This window comes from Microtus oregoni, unplaced genomic scaffold (assembly GCF_018167655.1).
Source record: "Microtus oregoni isolate MIOR12 unplaced genomic scaffold, Mior012 000012F_ref0000307, whole genome shotgun sequence".
NCBI lineage: Eukaryota > Metazoa > Chordata > Mammalia > Rodentia > Cricetidae > Microtus > Microtus oregoni.
The window spans coordinates 19,888,479-19,902,516 of record NW_024543071.1 but is presented as its reverse complement, the minus strand read 5'-3'; the positions used below and the strand labels follow the sequence as shown (position 1 = coordinate 19,902,516).

Here is a 14,038-nt window from a genome sequence, read left to right as displayed (position 1 = left end):
GATGGAAGATGGGAGGCTAAGCAACTCTTCTGACCCCACTGATGCTCCTCATTACCAGATCCCAGTAGGATGCACTTTCCTGCCACCTCACACCCACCGCCTCCCACAGCAGAAGCCACACCAACTCTACTCAATAACATCGGGAAGACGCAGCCTACATCCTAAAAGCTGAGAGCATCTCAGATTTTAATTGTACGCCATGTGTGCTTGAGTCCAGAACCAAGCACATTTCATAAGTCCCAATCTCTCCACTGTGGAATGATCTTTCAAAGAACCATAAATTACACACGCAATTGCGCATGACTCATTCTGAAGTGAAAGGCCACTGGAGACCTAAGCAGTGAGCAGAGTGGAAAGATATACTAGGTGGAGAGAAGAGGAGGCCTGGGGCCTAGCTCGAGCCAAGCCACACACACACACACACACACACACACACACACACACACACACCGTGACTGTCAATAAGACACTGCCCCTCCACTCCACAGGGTTCTCACTGGGAAAATGAGACCTCTTGAATAGACACAGTTCCTCCCAGCTCCAACATTCATCAGGCTGATGGTACAGCTGGTTCACTTTCAGCAGAGCCCGTGGCCCATTATCTTGACTGAATCTTCTACTTAAAGGGCCAGCACATTCAGCCACCTGAGGCATGGGCTGTTTTGCTTACCCGTTTCTTTCCCGGCTTCCACGAGAAAAGAACCTCAGACTTGAGTTCAGGTGTTCGGGAAGATAAAGCTTACAGATTACCAGGTAGACACTGGTGGCCACGTGACAAGTTCCAGTCAATGAGACGGCCCATACACAGCACATGGAAAGCCTCTTCCTGTGTTCTCTATGGAATTTTCTTCTCCCTGCCTTTCACAGCCAGACCTGTGGGTGGTGATGTGGGCTTTGGCTGCCATCTTGGTCTATGAAGACCAGGGTCTCTCCCATGGAGAGTAAGTGGGAAGATGGAAGGGCCTGACTTCTGAAGGGTATCCAGGATGTGGCTCCCACGAGTCTGGACTCAGACTGCAGACTTTCGTGTGACAAAGGAGCGCATGTCCAGCTTTGTCCAGCTGTGGACATGCATTGCCGATCAAGCCTCCTCCTCCCTGCTCTCTCATGTCCTGCCATTCTGGAGCTAGGAGCCATAACACTTCCTTTATCGCCTGTCACAGTGTTGGGACACTGAATAAGGGAGGACAGACTTTGTCCCCAGATTCTGCTGGCCTCATCTCTCCTGCCCCTGTAGGCGTTGTTGCCAGCAACATTCAGGAGAACCTGTGGGACCAACCATCCGAGTCCTTCTGGTCTCTTCTGGACAGTCCTTGCCAACAGGCCTCTTCCTACTGTACGTTTGCCCACTTCTCTATGGCCTCACCCACAATCAACTGAAGTTGAAAAAAAAATTAAATAGAAAGTTCCAGAAAGAGACTTTGAGTGCTTTAAAACCTTAATAGTGTAATAAAATCTGGCATCCCTATATCCTGTCCTGTGTGGCACACGGCTCTATCCAACACATGGATATTGCGCACCCTACCTTCCTGTTAGCAACTTAAGGGCCATCTCGGTCACCAGATCCATAGCAACAGAGAATCACAGCCTTCTTGTTCTGGTTGTCTGTATCTTTCTTGACCACAGCCGTCTGTATCTTTCTTGACCACAGCTGTCTGTATCTCTCTTGACCACAGCTGTCTGTATCTTTCTTGACCACAGTTGTCTGTATCTTTCTTGACCACAGCTATCTATATCTTTCTTGACCACAGCTGTCTGTATCTTTCTTGTTAAGTGACAAATGGTGATGAGAAGGAAGCTCCGGGACATGAACCATGAGACAGATCAACTTTGGCAGTAGGGTCTAAAAGTCAGCATAGACCAGATTCTGTACTTCCGGTGGCTTTGGTCACTTATTGGGGGTCTTGGAGCACAACCCCTGAAGATAAGGGAGCCAGGGTATCTCCATGAGCTTTAACCTCCAAGGGCCTTAGCTCCAACCTCTCTTAAGAAGTTGGGATTTCAGCCTGAGGGACAGGATGGGAAGCCCACTCTTTTCCTAGTAGCTGTTTCCTATATCCAGCACTCCTGTTTTCTTCTGGGGTCTCTCTGCCTCTTTTTGTCCCCTTTTTGGGGTTATCAACTATGTATACTAAACTATGAGGAGAGTATTTCTGTAACATGCTCAAGGCCCTGCCTGGACTCACTCCCCAGCCTGCAGGAAACAAATATTCAGGCACAGAGATGACTCCAGAATCATCACTTACAAAAGAAAAGGAAAATGATTGTTGGGGCGGGGGAATCTGTACGTCTCACAAAGGGGATTTGTGAAACAAATGATGATGTATCTATGCAACCATGAACAAAACAACTTAAATTGAAGCTATATAAGTCTGTTACATAAGCATCTTCACTGCCATAGAGGGAGGCTCATGGCTCCAAGAAAATGGAGCTGAAGGTTCAGTAGGTTCAGGAAAAGGGAGCTCCTGTTAGAGGCACATATGGAAGGGAAAAGGAAAAGGGAAAAGGGAGCTCCTGTTAGAGGCACACACACAGGGTCTGGAAGCACATATATACCATGTTTCCAGCCGTCACCTCTAGGAAGTGGGATGGCTGGGCATTTTTAGTCCTTCCTATATTCTACCATGGTGTATAACTCAGAAAAATCGTTTAAAATCTCCCCCTCCTCCATCTCAAAGATGCCCCAGCATTTGCTCAACATGTCTCAATAACCTTAATCATGTTTCTGTTATGATCTTTCAGCTCAGGACCCCTCCCATGCACAGAGTGTGATCTTGTTCCATCTCCTCTTCCTTTCCACCCCCAGGATAATAATGGTCCTCATCTCTCAGGGCTAGATGTTCCCTGTTACTGCAGTTTCTAAGTACTGAATATCTTCATTGGAACAATCTTCCACTCAAAAGCAATCAATAGCTCCCCATTTCCCTAAGATTTAGTTCAAGTGCCTCAGGCTGACATTCACTTTTTTCCAAGTTTATTTCCATTTTATTACTATTGTCCTTCAAAATAAGTCAGAGTGAAGTCCCAGCTCCATCATGTCCCAAGCTTCCCAAGGCCTCCCCTTGACTTGCTATTCTATCCAATGTTCTGCCTGCACCGCAGCTTCTCCAAATTCCACAAAAGGAATAAACCTAAGCTCGGGGCTTATCACACCCCTCTCCAGTAATCCTTCCTTAACTGTCCCACGGTGAGTCCTAGCTTTTGGATCCCTGTGGTTTCCCATTTACTCAGGTTTTCATTTGACAAATACCAGCTGACACCAGGCGCTGACACTGTGCTGGTGACGGGAAACAGGGAGCCTGGTTTCTCCTCCTAGCAGGTGATTGTCCGGTGTGTGGGCAGTTGCTGAGAAAGTCACCACACACCAGTCCCTCTGACCAGTTCTATTTAGAAAAGGTACCATGTGGAAAAATAAAGGCAACGAGCAAGCTAAGAAAAAGGATCCGCTTTGATATGGGGCTGGGCAGGTGACATAGAGGGATTGCAGGCTGAGTCTGAGAGAAGGAACCAGAGCTGACTACATGGAGGGCCCCCAGAGGCTACTCGGATGACGCTCCCATGGGTCAGTGGTAGATGAGAGGTAGGAAAGGGTGCACAGTAACTAAGGTCACAACTATCAACCATTCTTATCGCAAGTACCTGGGAAGCTCTGAACAGCCCTACCCTGGGTCTGATTCTGCAAATGTGCTCAGATGTGAGTTTTAAAAGATTGCTCTGCCAGCAGAGCACAGTAGTACATGTCTTTAACACCAGCACTCAGAAGGCAGAGGCGGGCGGATCTCTGTGATTTGGGGCCAGCCTGGTCTACAGAGTGAATTCCAGGACACCCAGGGCTGTTACACAGAGAAACCCTGTCTTGAAAATCCATAATAAATAAAAGAGAGAGTGGGAGGGAAGGAAGGAGGAAGAGAGGTGGGGAAGGGAAGGAGGAAGGGAGAGAGAGAGAGAGAGAGAGAGAGAGAGAAGCCAAAAGACCACTCTGCCTGCAGCATGCACAGATTTGATTTGAGGAGTATAGGAGCCCACAAAGGACAAAGGAGCTGGCAGGGGCTTAGAACAAGTGGACAGCAATTAGGATCAAATGAGACAGGACCAAAGTTAGACACAAAGCTGGCAGGGCGAGGAAAGTCAAGTGGCTGGGCTTGCAACCTGGTTTCCAGCTAAAGTAGCTGGAGTAGGTGGATTCTGCACCTGGGACCACTTCCTGAGCCAATGGGGAAAGGCAAAGAACTTAGAGCTGACTTGACAGGGAGGACACCTGGCCAGGACCTGAAGGGACGTTGAAGAGCTGGTAGCCTGACATTTCCTGTGAGGACAGGCTTCAGGGACTCACATCAGCTCCCACCCGTAACCCAAGTGGGAGGGAAATGGGGGGAAACTGAAGCATGAGGAGGGGAGCTAAATGGCCCAGCTGGTGAAGCAGGCAGACCCAGGCTCAACACCAACACTCGAGGGCTCATGCAGGCGAGCCTGAGAATATTGATTGGTAATTGGCAGGAGTGGTTGGAGGATGGCGTGATCACAGATAGATCGCTAACCAATCAGCAGGAAAGCTGGGCTCTTGTTGCTAGGTTTGCATCCAGGCAGAAGTAGATTGTGAGCAGACTGAGTGGGTACCAGGAAAAACCTCTTATGCATAGCGGTAGCTGCCACCCTCTCCTCGCTTCAGGAAATTAACACTTGTCACTTGCTGTGGATCCCGAGAGAACTCTGCGGCCTTGAGAGGGGGAGAGAAATGCACACAAGAAGCTCAGACTGTCACTCATGGGGAAAGTCTTAAAGGGGAAACGGTAACAGAAACTTGTAACGGTGGAGAAAGAGCTACCAAGGACAGCACACTAAACTCAAGCCAGGAACTGCCACATGGAAACACCAAACAAACCCCCATGATGGACTTGAATGCCATTCTCATTTTCCCAAAGGGGTAAACTGAGGCTCTGAGAGGTTAGGAAATTTGATCCAATCACACAGGTAGTAGGATCACCCTGGACGGCAAGAATGGTGCCTTCGATAAGATGTTTCTTTAAACTGACCCTCCAAACCAGGGCCTCCCTGGGAAGCTGGCTCAACTCCATCCTCTCCTTTTTCAGAGGGAGCCTGGCGAGATCCTTTCTCCCGCCTGACCTTACACCCATGTTCTGCCCCGAGCCTTCTGGAAGAAGGATGGGGGAAAAGAGAAGAGATACGTTTCAAGATCTTGCATTTATTCACAGATTGTTCCCAGTGCCTTGGAACCAGGAGTGTCTGGAGGTTAGAATGCTCTCATCCTTATCAAGATCCAGGCAAAGATAGAAAAAAAAAAGGTCAGGGAAAGGGAGCTAGCCTGTGGCATCCTGACAGCCTTGATGCTGAGCACAATAGCGATGCTTGTTGACTGTGGGTAAGAGGGGTCCCCAGCAGGGGTTTGACATCATTGTTCCTGCACTGACAAGTTAAATGTCCCAGCCCAGGTTCTTGCCTGGACAGCACCTAGACCATGTCCTGCAGTGCCAACAAGAGCCTAAAAACCCAAGCCATACCCCACAGGCTTCCACAGAATCTCCCATTCTACGTGGGAGGCCGGTGCACGGTGCTTTCTAAAACATAAGGCGTGGCCTGAGCTCTGAAGCGGAACTGCAGTGGAGAGTCAGTACGTCACTCTTCCACCTGGAAGCCATGGTGAGGGCGAGAAGCACTGCTGTAAGGGGTCGTAAGTGTCAGCCTCTTAGACTGCTTGACAAGGTCTCGGTGGAAGATGACGCCACCACCGTCAGATGGGCTGCGGTCCACAACCTCACTGGTTCCTGTGCTCTCTGGAGGTTGGAGGTGAGAGGTCAGGAGGAGCCAGGTCCCATTGTTTGTCCCCAGACTTGGGGCTGATCTCTTAGATGGCTTGCTGGCGAGCTCTCAGCTCAACCCCTTCAATGAGCTAATGAGGTTCGTGGCTGACTGCAGGCTTGAGGTAAAGGTCCTTCAACTACATCACCAGTATGACAAGAAGACACGGAACTCTTAAAGTTGTTCGGCTTTTGGGTTTTCTGCCACTCAGAAGACTTGCTGGGTTTCAGTAAATGATATTTTATACAAACAATAGTGCTACTAATATCTCCCATGTTCTAAGTGTTCTCCTGAATCTATATATAATCATGCAATCTGCCTAGACACCCTATATAGTCAATATTAATATAGTGTTTTATTTGTCCTGCAAGCTAAGCCAGGTCTCCTCGGGGTCTTAGCTCTGAACTCAGACATTTTCCTGTACAGAAACATTTCCTGCTTCATCCCAGCTATCTGCTTGTGATAGAAACCGAGGGATCACACGAACAGATTAAAGAGGCACACTTGGAGATGTGACAGGTGGCTAAGGAGCCACATGAGTCTACAGGTGTTCACATTCACTGAGTGCTTCTCTATGCGCGACATACTCTCGAGGGCCTCTCAGATAACAATGGCCTGCTTACAGAGGCTTCTGTTAACCACAGGATAGGTTTGAGGAAATGGAGCTTTTAAAAGCCAAGGACTATCTCAAAGTCTCACTGTAAGTGACAGGGCGGCACGGGAAGTCTGAAATAGAAAGACTGGGCTAAGTGTGGTGCATGAGAGGGTGGGTCCTGAGGGAGGAGTCAGCCCAATGACTGACCACAGAAGCACTATGGAACGCTATGTACATTTGGCTTCCATCCAAAGACATCTTCCCGCTGAACCAACCATGTCCAGTCTGGGTGGCTCTACAGTCTTAAGGTCCAACAAGATCTTAGACCTTTAACATCAGAGACTACCCATGGCAGGGCACTGCCCCTAGGAAGAGGCTTGCAAAGCCCATCAGGGTGGACAGGAAAGGGTAAGTTCCACTCATGTATGACCTGGGAGGCAACCTCTGATGTTCCAGAGCACATTTCTGCCCACTAAACGTAGGCTGAGCCCACAGAGATGGTGTAGAAAGTTAAAGGATCATTGATGGCAAACAGAAAGTCCATGCCCGAAACTCAGTTTCCCCTCTTGCAAAGTAGCAGCCCCCACATTGCATGTTTCCTCTGGGGGTGATGCTGAGAGGCATAGGGTGGTGTCTCTTGCTGGGACTGGGCTCCTAGAGTAGCCCTACCTTCGAGGGGTCCACCAGGCTCCCCATCTTCATCACCCCTTTCCCAGACACTGCCTATCCAACAGAAGTCTTGGCTACTGGTGGGAGCCCTAGGTTCCAGTGGGCATTGATGCTGTCTGTACTGCATCTGCCCCGAGTTGAGCACTGAGCCATCAGCAGACCCTCACCCAGGAGCCAAGGTATAAGTCTCCTCCCTAGACACAGTTCCTCCTCTCAGTCTTTGTTTGCTTTATTGAAATGCAATGAATATGGCATGAAATACACCCTTCATTTAACATTGTAAAAATAGTTTTCATAATTTTTAATTTTAAATTAATTATTTTTGTTTTATGTATATGGGGATTTTTCTGCTCGGGCACTTCTTGTAAGTGCCCACAAAGGCCAAAAGAGGAATCAGATCCCTTGAACTGGAGTTATAGATGGTTATGGTTATGAGCCACTATTTGGGTCCTACAAATCAAACATAGGTCCTCTGGAAGAGCAACTGTGCTCTTAACTGCTGAGCCGTCTCTAGCCACAAAACCCTTTACTTTTGAGATACTGTTTAACAGCAACGAATCCCCAACTCTGATGACGCAATGAGGCAATGTGAAATCACGTATTGCACACATGTCGATCACTCTACCGCATTTCCTCAAGAGCACCCGGGATGTGCTCACGAGCATCTGCGTTGTCCTCTGATGGCGTAAATGTTCATCACTGGGTACCCCTGGTGCCAGAAAATAGGCTCAGAAACTGATAAAACTTCTCTCACTTAGTCCTGTAGCAACCCTGAAAACTGCATGAGCAGTTCTTTGCAAGTGAGGGAACAGGATGAGAGAGGTCAAGTAACTTCCTCACACTTGCATAGCCTCACAGAAAGGCAGACAGGTGGACCAGACGCTGCTCCTGTCTGGAGGCTGGAAAGGCATTTAACGAACAAGGCCTTGGAGAAATTTAATTCCATTAAATCAGCCATCTGCTCATCAGCGAGGACCTTATGACAGGAGAGCATGCAGAGAAAGATGTAAAAGTGCCAGCTGTTCTCACCAGGGCACGTGCCTCTGGAGCCCTATAGGGGGACCCTCCATAGCTTCACCCTGCTTCAGAAAACCAGGGTCCTTGGCCCTGCCATGAAGTTCTTGAACTACTGTCCCCCTGCCTCCTCTCCTGACACTCTCTGGGAAGGGCTGCTGCATGGCTCAGACTGAGGGCAAATGCATGGTTTCTTCAGCCATCAACCCTGTTCACCTAAGGCCAGCATCCTTTCTACCTCCCTCCTCCAGCAGATACTGACAAACACCACAGTGAATGCTGGATGCTGCCCTGGGTACCAGGCACAGAGACTGAACCCCAGACCTCATGGAGTTGAATATGCTGGCCTCACATCAGGACCTGGAAGGGCTGCTGATAGCAGATGCCCAGAAGGTCTCTTGGTGAACCTTCAAAAAGACCTCTCCGGTAAGGTATCTTGAAGCAAATGACAAGGTAGAGTGAAAGCCCAAATTCCACACAGAGGTGAGATGTGAAATTACGGGCAGGGGCTGGGGATACCCCAAACTGAGCCATGAACCGTTTGCCCCACCGTAACGCTCACTCTGGCTCCTGAGCCTCAAGCCATCATGGGCCAGCAACTCTGCATATCATATTTGAATCCACAGTTCACAGCTGCTGGATGCCTTTGGCATTTGCCAAGCCACCAGCTAAAGAGTAAGCAGGCTGGCAGCCAGTTTCTTTGGATTTAATAAGTTCAAAGGCTGTCCAAGAAGCTCTGCTTCACCCAAGTCTCCTGTGGACAGTTTTGGTGACCCGCGTCCATACTCTCCAATCAACTCTGGGAAGCCGCATGCATCCACTGCCTCTCTCCCCACTTTTCTACTTCAGAACCATCCCTAAATCTAGAGAACCCACTTAATGCCTCAAAAGTGTAGCAGGTCATTTTTCCAAAACTGGCTCCAACGGTCTCTTTAACTCCACCTGGTGTTTTGTTTCGTTTCATTTTTGAGACAGGGTTTTTTTTGTGGAACATCCCTGGCTGTCCTAGAACTTGCTTTGTAGACCAGGCTGGCCTCGAACTCTCAGAGATCCACCTACCTCTGCCTCCCAAGTGTTGGGACTAAAGGCTCGCGCCACCACTAGTAAAAGGGAGTCACATTCTCGTCCCTAGAATGGGGTGGAAGCTTGTCATCGTGGTGGATGTGAGGATGTGAGGTGGTCATCAAAGACACTGAAACCTCCATCTGGTTCTCTCAGACCCACCTAGCATCCAGTGGCTGTGCCGTGAAGGAGCCTACCACCCGGCCACATGGGAAGACAACCCGAGAATCTCTACCCACCAATCCAATGAACAGGCACGAGGGTGAGCCATCAGGTGGATTCCAGCCCCTTGTGGTCTATCTTGCAAGTCTTTCTAGCGCGCGCGCACACACACACACACACACACACACACCACCCTATCTGTTCTTAATCCACCAAAGCAGGAACCCAATAGCATGGCAGTGAGGTTGTTCTACATCTAATTGGGGGTGGATTCTTCCCCAAACATAAAGCAGGGAGCTGAAGTAAAGGACAAAGGCTCCAGCTTTGGATAGACTTCAGTCTTCCATTCTCTGGGTGGACAGTTTTAGGAGGCACCTGGAAGTTTATAAGAGGTCCTGGAGGGTCCCAAGGTCACCGCCCCGAGAAGCCGTCTGAATCCCACTGAAATTTAAAATGGCACCAAAAGCTTCAGGGATGATGATGTTCTTTCAACACATTTCTCGAAAGTCTGTTTATAAGGTACCCTCACTGAAAGCCTCCTTTCCTGTCTCCTGTGCCCCGCTCTTTCCCAGCTGTTCCTGTCTCAGTCTCCAAATGTCTACACACAGGTCCTTGTTTGTGGCTCTGCTTCCTAAAGAAGCCAGCTAAGACTGGTTCCTGGTTACATTGCAAGGTAAAAGATTTGGCTTCCACCTCCGTTTTTGCAGATAAGGAGGGTGACACACAGGAAGGTGACAGCATGGTCCCCAGCCACACAGACAGCAGGGGCAGGGATGGGGCGAGGAGCCAGGCTCCTGGCTTGACTCAGCTGAGGAAGCACGAATGGGGGCAGGCAGACAAGAGGAGTCCTGCCAGCGTGGAGATGCTGTGACTGCCTGTGGTTTCTTATGTAGTGCCTGCCTATGTGGGCAACACCTAAGGAAAGGACAGTAACAGAGCTATGAACCAACAAACACGGTGTCCCAGAAGCCCATGGCTGCTCCCCAGCTGCGTGCCAGGAGGGTTCCCACTCCCCCATCATCCAACTTAGCAACCACCCTCTCTGCAGCATCCACTGTTAGTAAATTTAGAATTGACAATTTAAAATGGCACCAAAAGCTTCAGGGATGAAGATGTTCTTTCAACACATTTCTCGAAAGTCTGTTTATAAGGTACCCAGTGATTGGCACATCTATCGTTCTGTGTACTTTAATCTGTCAGAAATTATTCCTATCCACAAATGAGGACATAAAGACACCCGGAGAGCAAGGACTTGCCCCAGGTCGTGTAGCTTGTACTTGGCAGAGCAGGCGGATGCGGCTAAGGGTTAAGCGGTGGAAGCAGCACACAGGACGCGATGGCACAGTAAATACGACATGGAAAATGGTCGCGGCACTTACTAGTTCACACAGATTTGCTGGCTGGGCTGGAACAAAAGTCACAGAACCATAGAACACTGAACAGGGAGGAGGCACGGGACTCAAGCACAAGTACCTGAATGGTGTCATGTGGGTTCAGGGTAAGACAGGTTATGGAGGTCAAGTTTCTTGGGTAGCAAGATGGCATAAAGGGGAAGCCAAGCCCAAGCTCCCGAGTTCGATAAGGGACCACACAGGAGAAGGAGAGAATCAACTTCCGAAAGTTATCCTCTGATTGTCATACGCATGCAGTGGCATTCCAGCGCAACCCCACCCGAACACAGCATAAATGAAGAAAACTGTAATTTTTAAAAATGGAGAAGCTTCCCAGATCTGTCTGTTTACAGCCTAACAAATTCAATATGTTCACTCTACAGGGAAGAAGCTGAGGCCGGGGGGGGGGGGGGGGACAGAACTTGTCCACTGATGGGTGGGGAACAGAACCAGGACTGTCCCCTCTGCGTTCAGATGCACAGAGGAATGGAGACGCAGACCAGGGAAGGAACAGGTGGGGAAGGTTTGTGCATGAAGACCCCTCGCCGCCGCAGGGCCAGGCAGGAGTGGGTGGGCCTTCTGGCCAGAGCTTCCAGGTTGGAGTTTCACCAGGACTGGGGCTGGCTTCTGAAGAGAAGCTCTAAACATGCTGCCAGGAGGTGCGGTTCCCCCTAGTGGAGAAGCTGCTACTCCACTGAGATTTTGGACTAGGCCATCCTATTTTTGGCCTTCCATAGGGTGATCTCCAGATGAGAGAACTCCCAGGAGAATGGGCGGACTGTGTTGCTTTCTTGCTGTAGGTCTCTCTTGTCCTCCCTCTCCTCTGGCTGCTCTTAGCATCAGGTTAGTTCAGTGGGGTGGGGCTGGAGTAAGGGTGGGGCCCCGATGATGCTTTAAAGTCAGTGACCCACAGCAAGGCTTCTCTACTTCTAGCCTTGCCTGCCTACCCCATCCTACCTATGGACAGTCAGAGCATTCACGCCATTGTTACCCAGCATTTTCTCTAAAACCGCTCGACAACCCCTGACAAATTTGCCTCGGGGTTATCCTTGGAGGCTCAGACCAGGTAGGAGCTCTGGGTCAGAGCTGCTCCTTTCTCTCTGGATCTACAGCATCTAGGCTAGCATCCTATGTACAGGAGGCACCCAGCCTAATCCCTAAACTAATCTCCCTGCTGGCCCTAGTCACCACCTCAGAGGCAGCTCTACTCGGCCAGGGTCCAGGAGCTGGCAAGTGAGACCGTTGGTCCTGTTCACCCCCGTCTTATTTTCAAGACTAAGTGCTCCCTTTTGAGAACCAAGACACCATTCTAACAGTGCTCAGGAGATCATCCTGGCCACGAGCATGGGCCCACAAAGAGCTGGATGTCACAGCCAGGCCATGGTGGTGAGCCTTCACTTAACCTGGAAACCACCCTTTCTGACTACTTCCCAACTGAAGCTTTATCTGTAGCCAATAGGAAGATATCCTTCAGGGGTCTTCTTGGTGATAAGACCGGGTCCCCCACACCCAGTTTGACCTTCAGCCTGCATAGGATCCTCTGGTCTCTTGAACTTCCGAGGCTCTTGTAGGAACCTCATCTTCCCCAGACGACAGGCGTGTGAAGCTACTCCAGCCTACACACTAGAGCTACAACAGTAATAATAAAAATAAGGACAACAACCCCATTCGTTCAACTGGCAAAAAATTCCCACAAGCCTCCTATTTATCTTCCAATTTAGAGATGAGAAAACAGACTCTGGCAGAGGGCTCCATGACGAGAGGGAATGGGGGACTGGCCTAGACCTGGGTGGGGGAGGGTCACTGTACCCACAGGAAGCACTCTGGTCCCCTGAATATCCTCAGGGCTCCTCTTGCCTCCTATCCTTTATCTTTGCTCACTGGGAAGTGAGACAGGTGGGGCAGTGGCCAGGGGGAAACTCTACTCCCGGCTCCCTGCCACCATCCCGGAGCAGCCTCAAGGTAATCTAAATCCAGCACCACCGGGGTCTGGGAACTGCACCGTCCAGCTCCTGACTTTGAATGAGCCTGGATTCTTCCCCGAAGGGACACTTAAGGAACCTTTTCTAGGGTGCTTCGTCACTCCCCTCTACCCTTCGCCACACATCCCCGATGATCCAAGAGGGTTGGTAGCTGGAACTGTAGAGCTAGGGCGGGTTTGGCTAACAAGGCCGGTGTGCCGGGTGCTGTTCTAGGGCGCAGCTTCCTGGTGGAATTAAAAGCACCTGCTGACTTCCATCTCAGTTGGGTGTTGAGGGGACTGCGGGAAAGGATGGAGGAGCAATTTAAGTCGTGAGCGGTCTCCCTAGGCAACTCTTCCTTCTGCCTCCCGCGTGAAGTTTTTCTGTCTGATTCTAATCTCTTCCTAAGAGTAACTACAGACCTTGGGAAACTTCGCGGGACACTTCCAACTGCTGTGAACACCAATGAAGCCAGCTACTCCAGCAGAGCTGGGAGCGCGATGCCTAGCCAGGCTAGACTCCTGCGGTGTCCGGAGGTAGCCGGTGCCGAGTGGCTGACAGGCAACCAGAACCCACCTTTCCCCACACAGCCTTTGCTCTGGGACCGTTCCTGCAGCAGCCACCCGAGGTGTCCTGCTAACCGGGACCAGGTTCCCGGTGGACATAGTCCTCCCTCTCCCGGGAACCCCGGGGAACCTCGGGCATCTCCCAGGAGCAGAGTGGTCCTCCTTGCCCACCGTTCATTTGCATTTCAAAGAAAAACTTCTGCCAGACAGCAGTGGTACCTACCGGCTTTGCAGGGGTCGTGGTAATGCAGCTGTTGCTCCGTGCCCTCCTCGCCTTCCAAAGCCCAGGAGTCCAAGGCAACATCCGAGTTGACCCCAAGCACCCCAGTACCGCAGGGGAGCAGCAGCAGCAGTGGCAGCAGCAATAGCACCAGGGTGCCAAGTGCAGCTTCCTGGGGCATAGTGGTAGGGGTCTGTGAGACCCGAGGGACTTAACGTGCACTAAAACCTCAGATCCAGCGAAACACCACGCACAGGGGCTTGGCTGCCAGGCACCGGTGGGGTACAGAGCAAGATCAGTAAAGGCGTTCCCGACCTAGAAAGCCGCTGCTCAACACGACTTGCCCAGGGGCCGAGGCTGCGGTGGCTGCGACTGTGTTGGTGGCGGCGGTAGTAGGAACAGTGGCCGCTCCGCCCCTCTCTACCATGGCTGGACCACACGCCCTCTCCAAGGGCCCCGGATAGCCAATCACTTAGGCGCCCTAGGCGAGGCTCCTCCTCTCCCCTGCACCTCCGTAACTTCGGAGGAACCCAAGCAAAGCGAAGCTGCCGATGGACAGGCAAGTGCTGGAGCCCCTGGGA

General features: G+C 50.7%; 1 protein-coding gene across 1 annotated transcript in view; it reads right to left on the bottom strand.

Annotated features, from left to right (window-relative positions):
- Tll2 (tolloid like 2) overlaps window positions 1-13,683 on the bottom strand; it is a 120,613-nt gene extending 106,930 nt beyond the window's left edge. Inside the window, exon 1 of the mRNA XM_041661790.1 lies at window positions 13,461-13,683. Within this exon, the coding sequence (XP_041517724.1) occupies window positions 13,461-13,638 (178 nt within the window). The 5' untranslated portion in view covers window positions 13,639-13,683. The remainder of the gene's footprint in view (window positions 1-13,460) is intronic.
- Window positions 13,684-14,038: the final 355 nt, after the last annotated feature.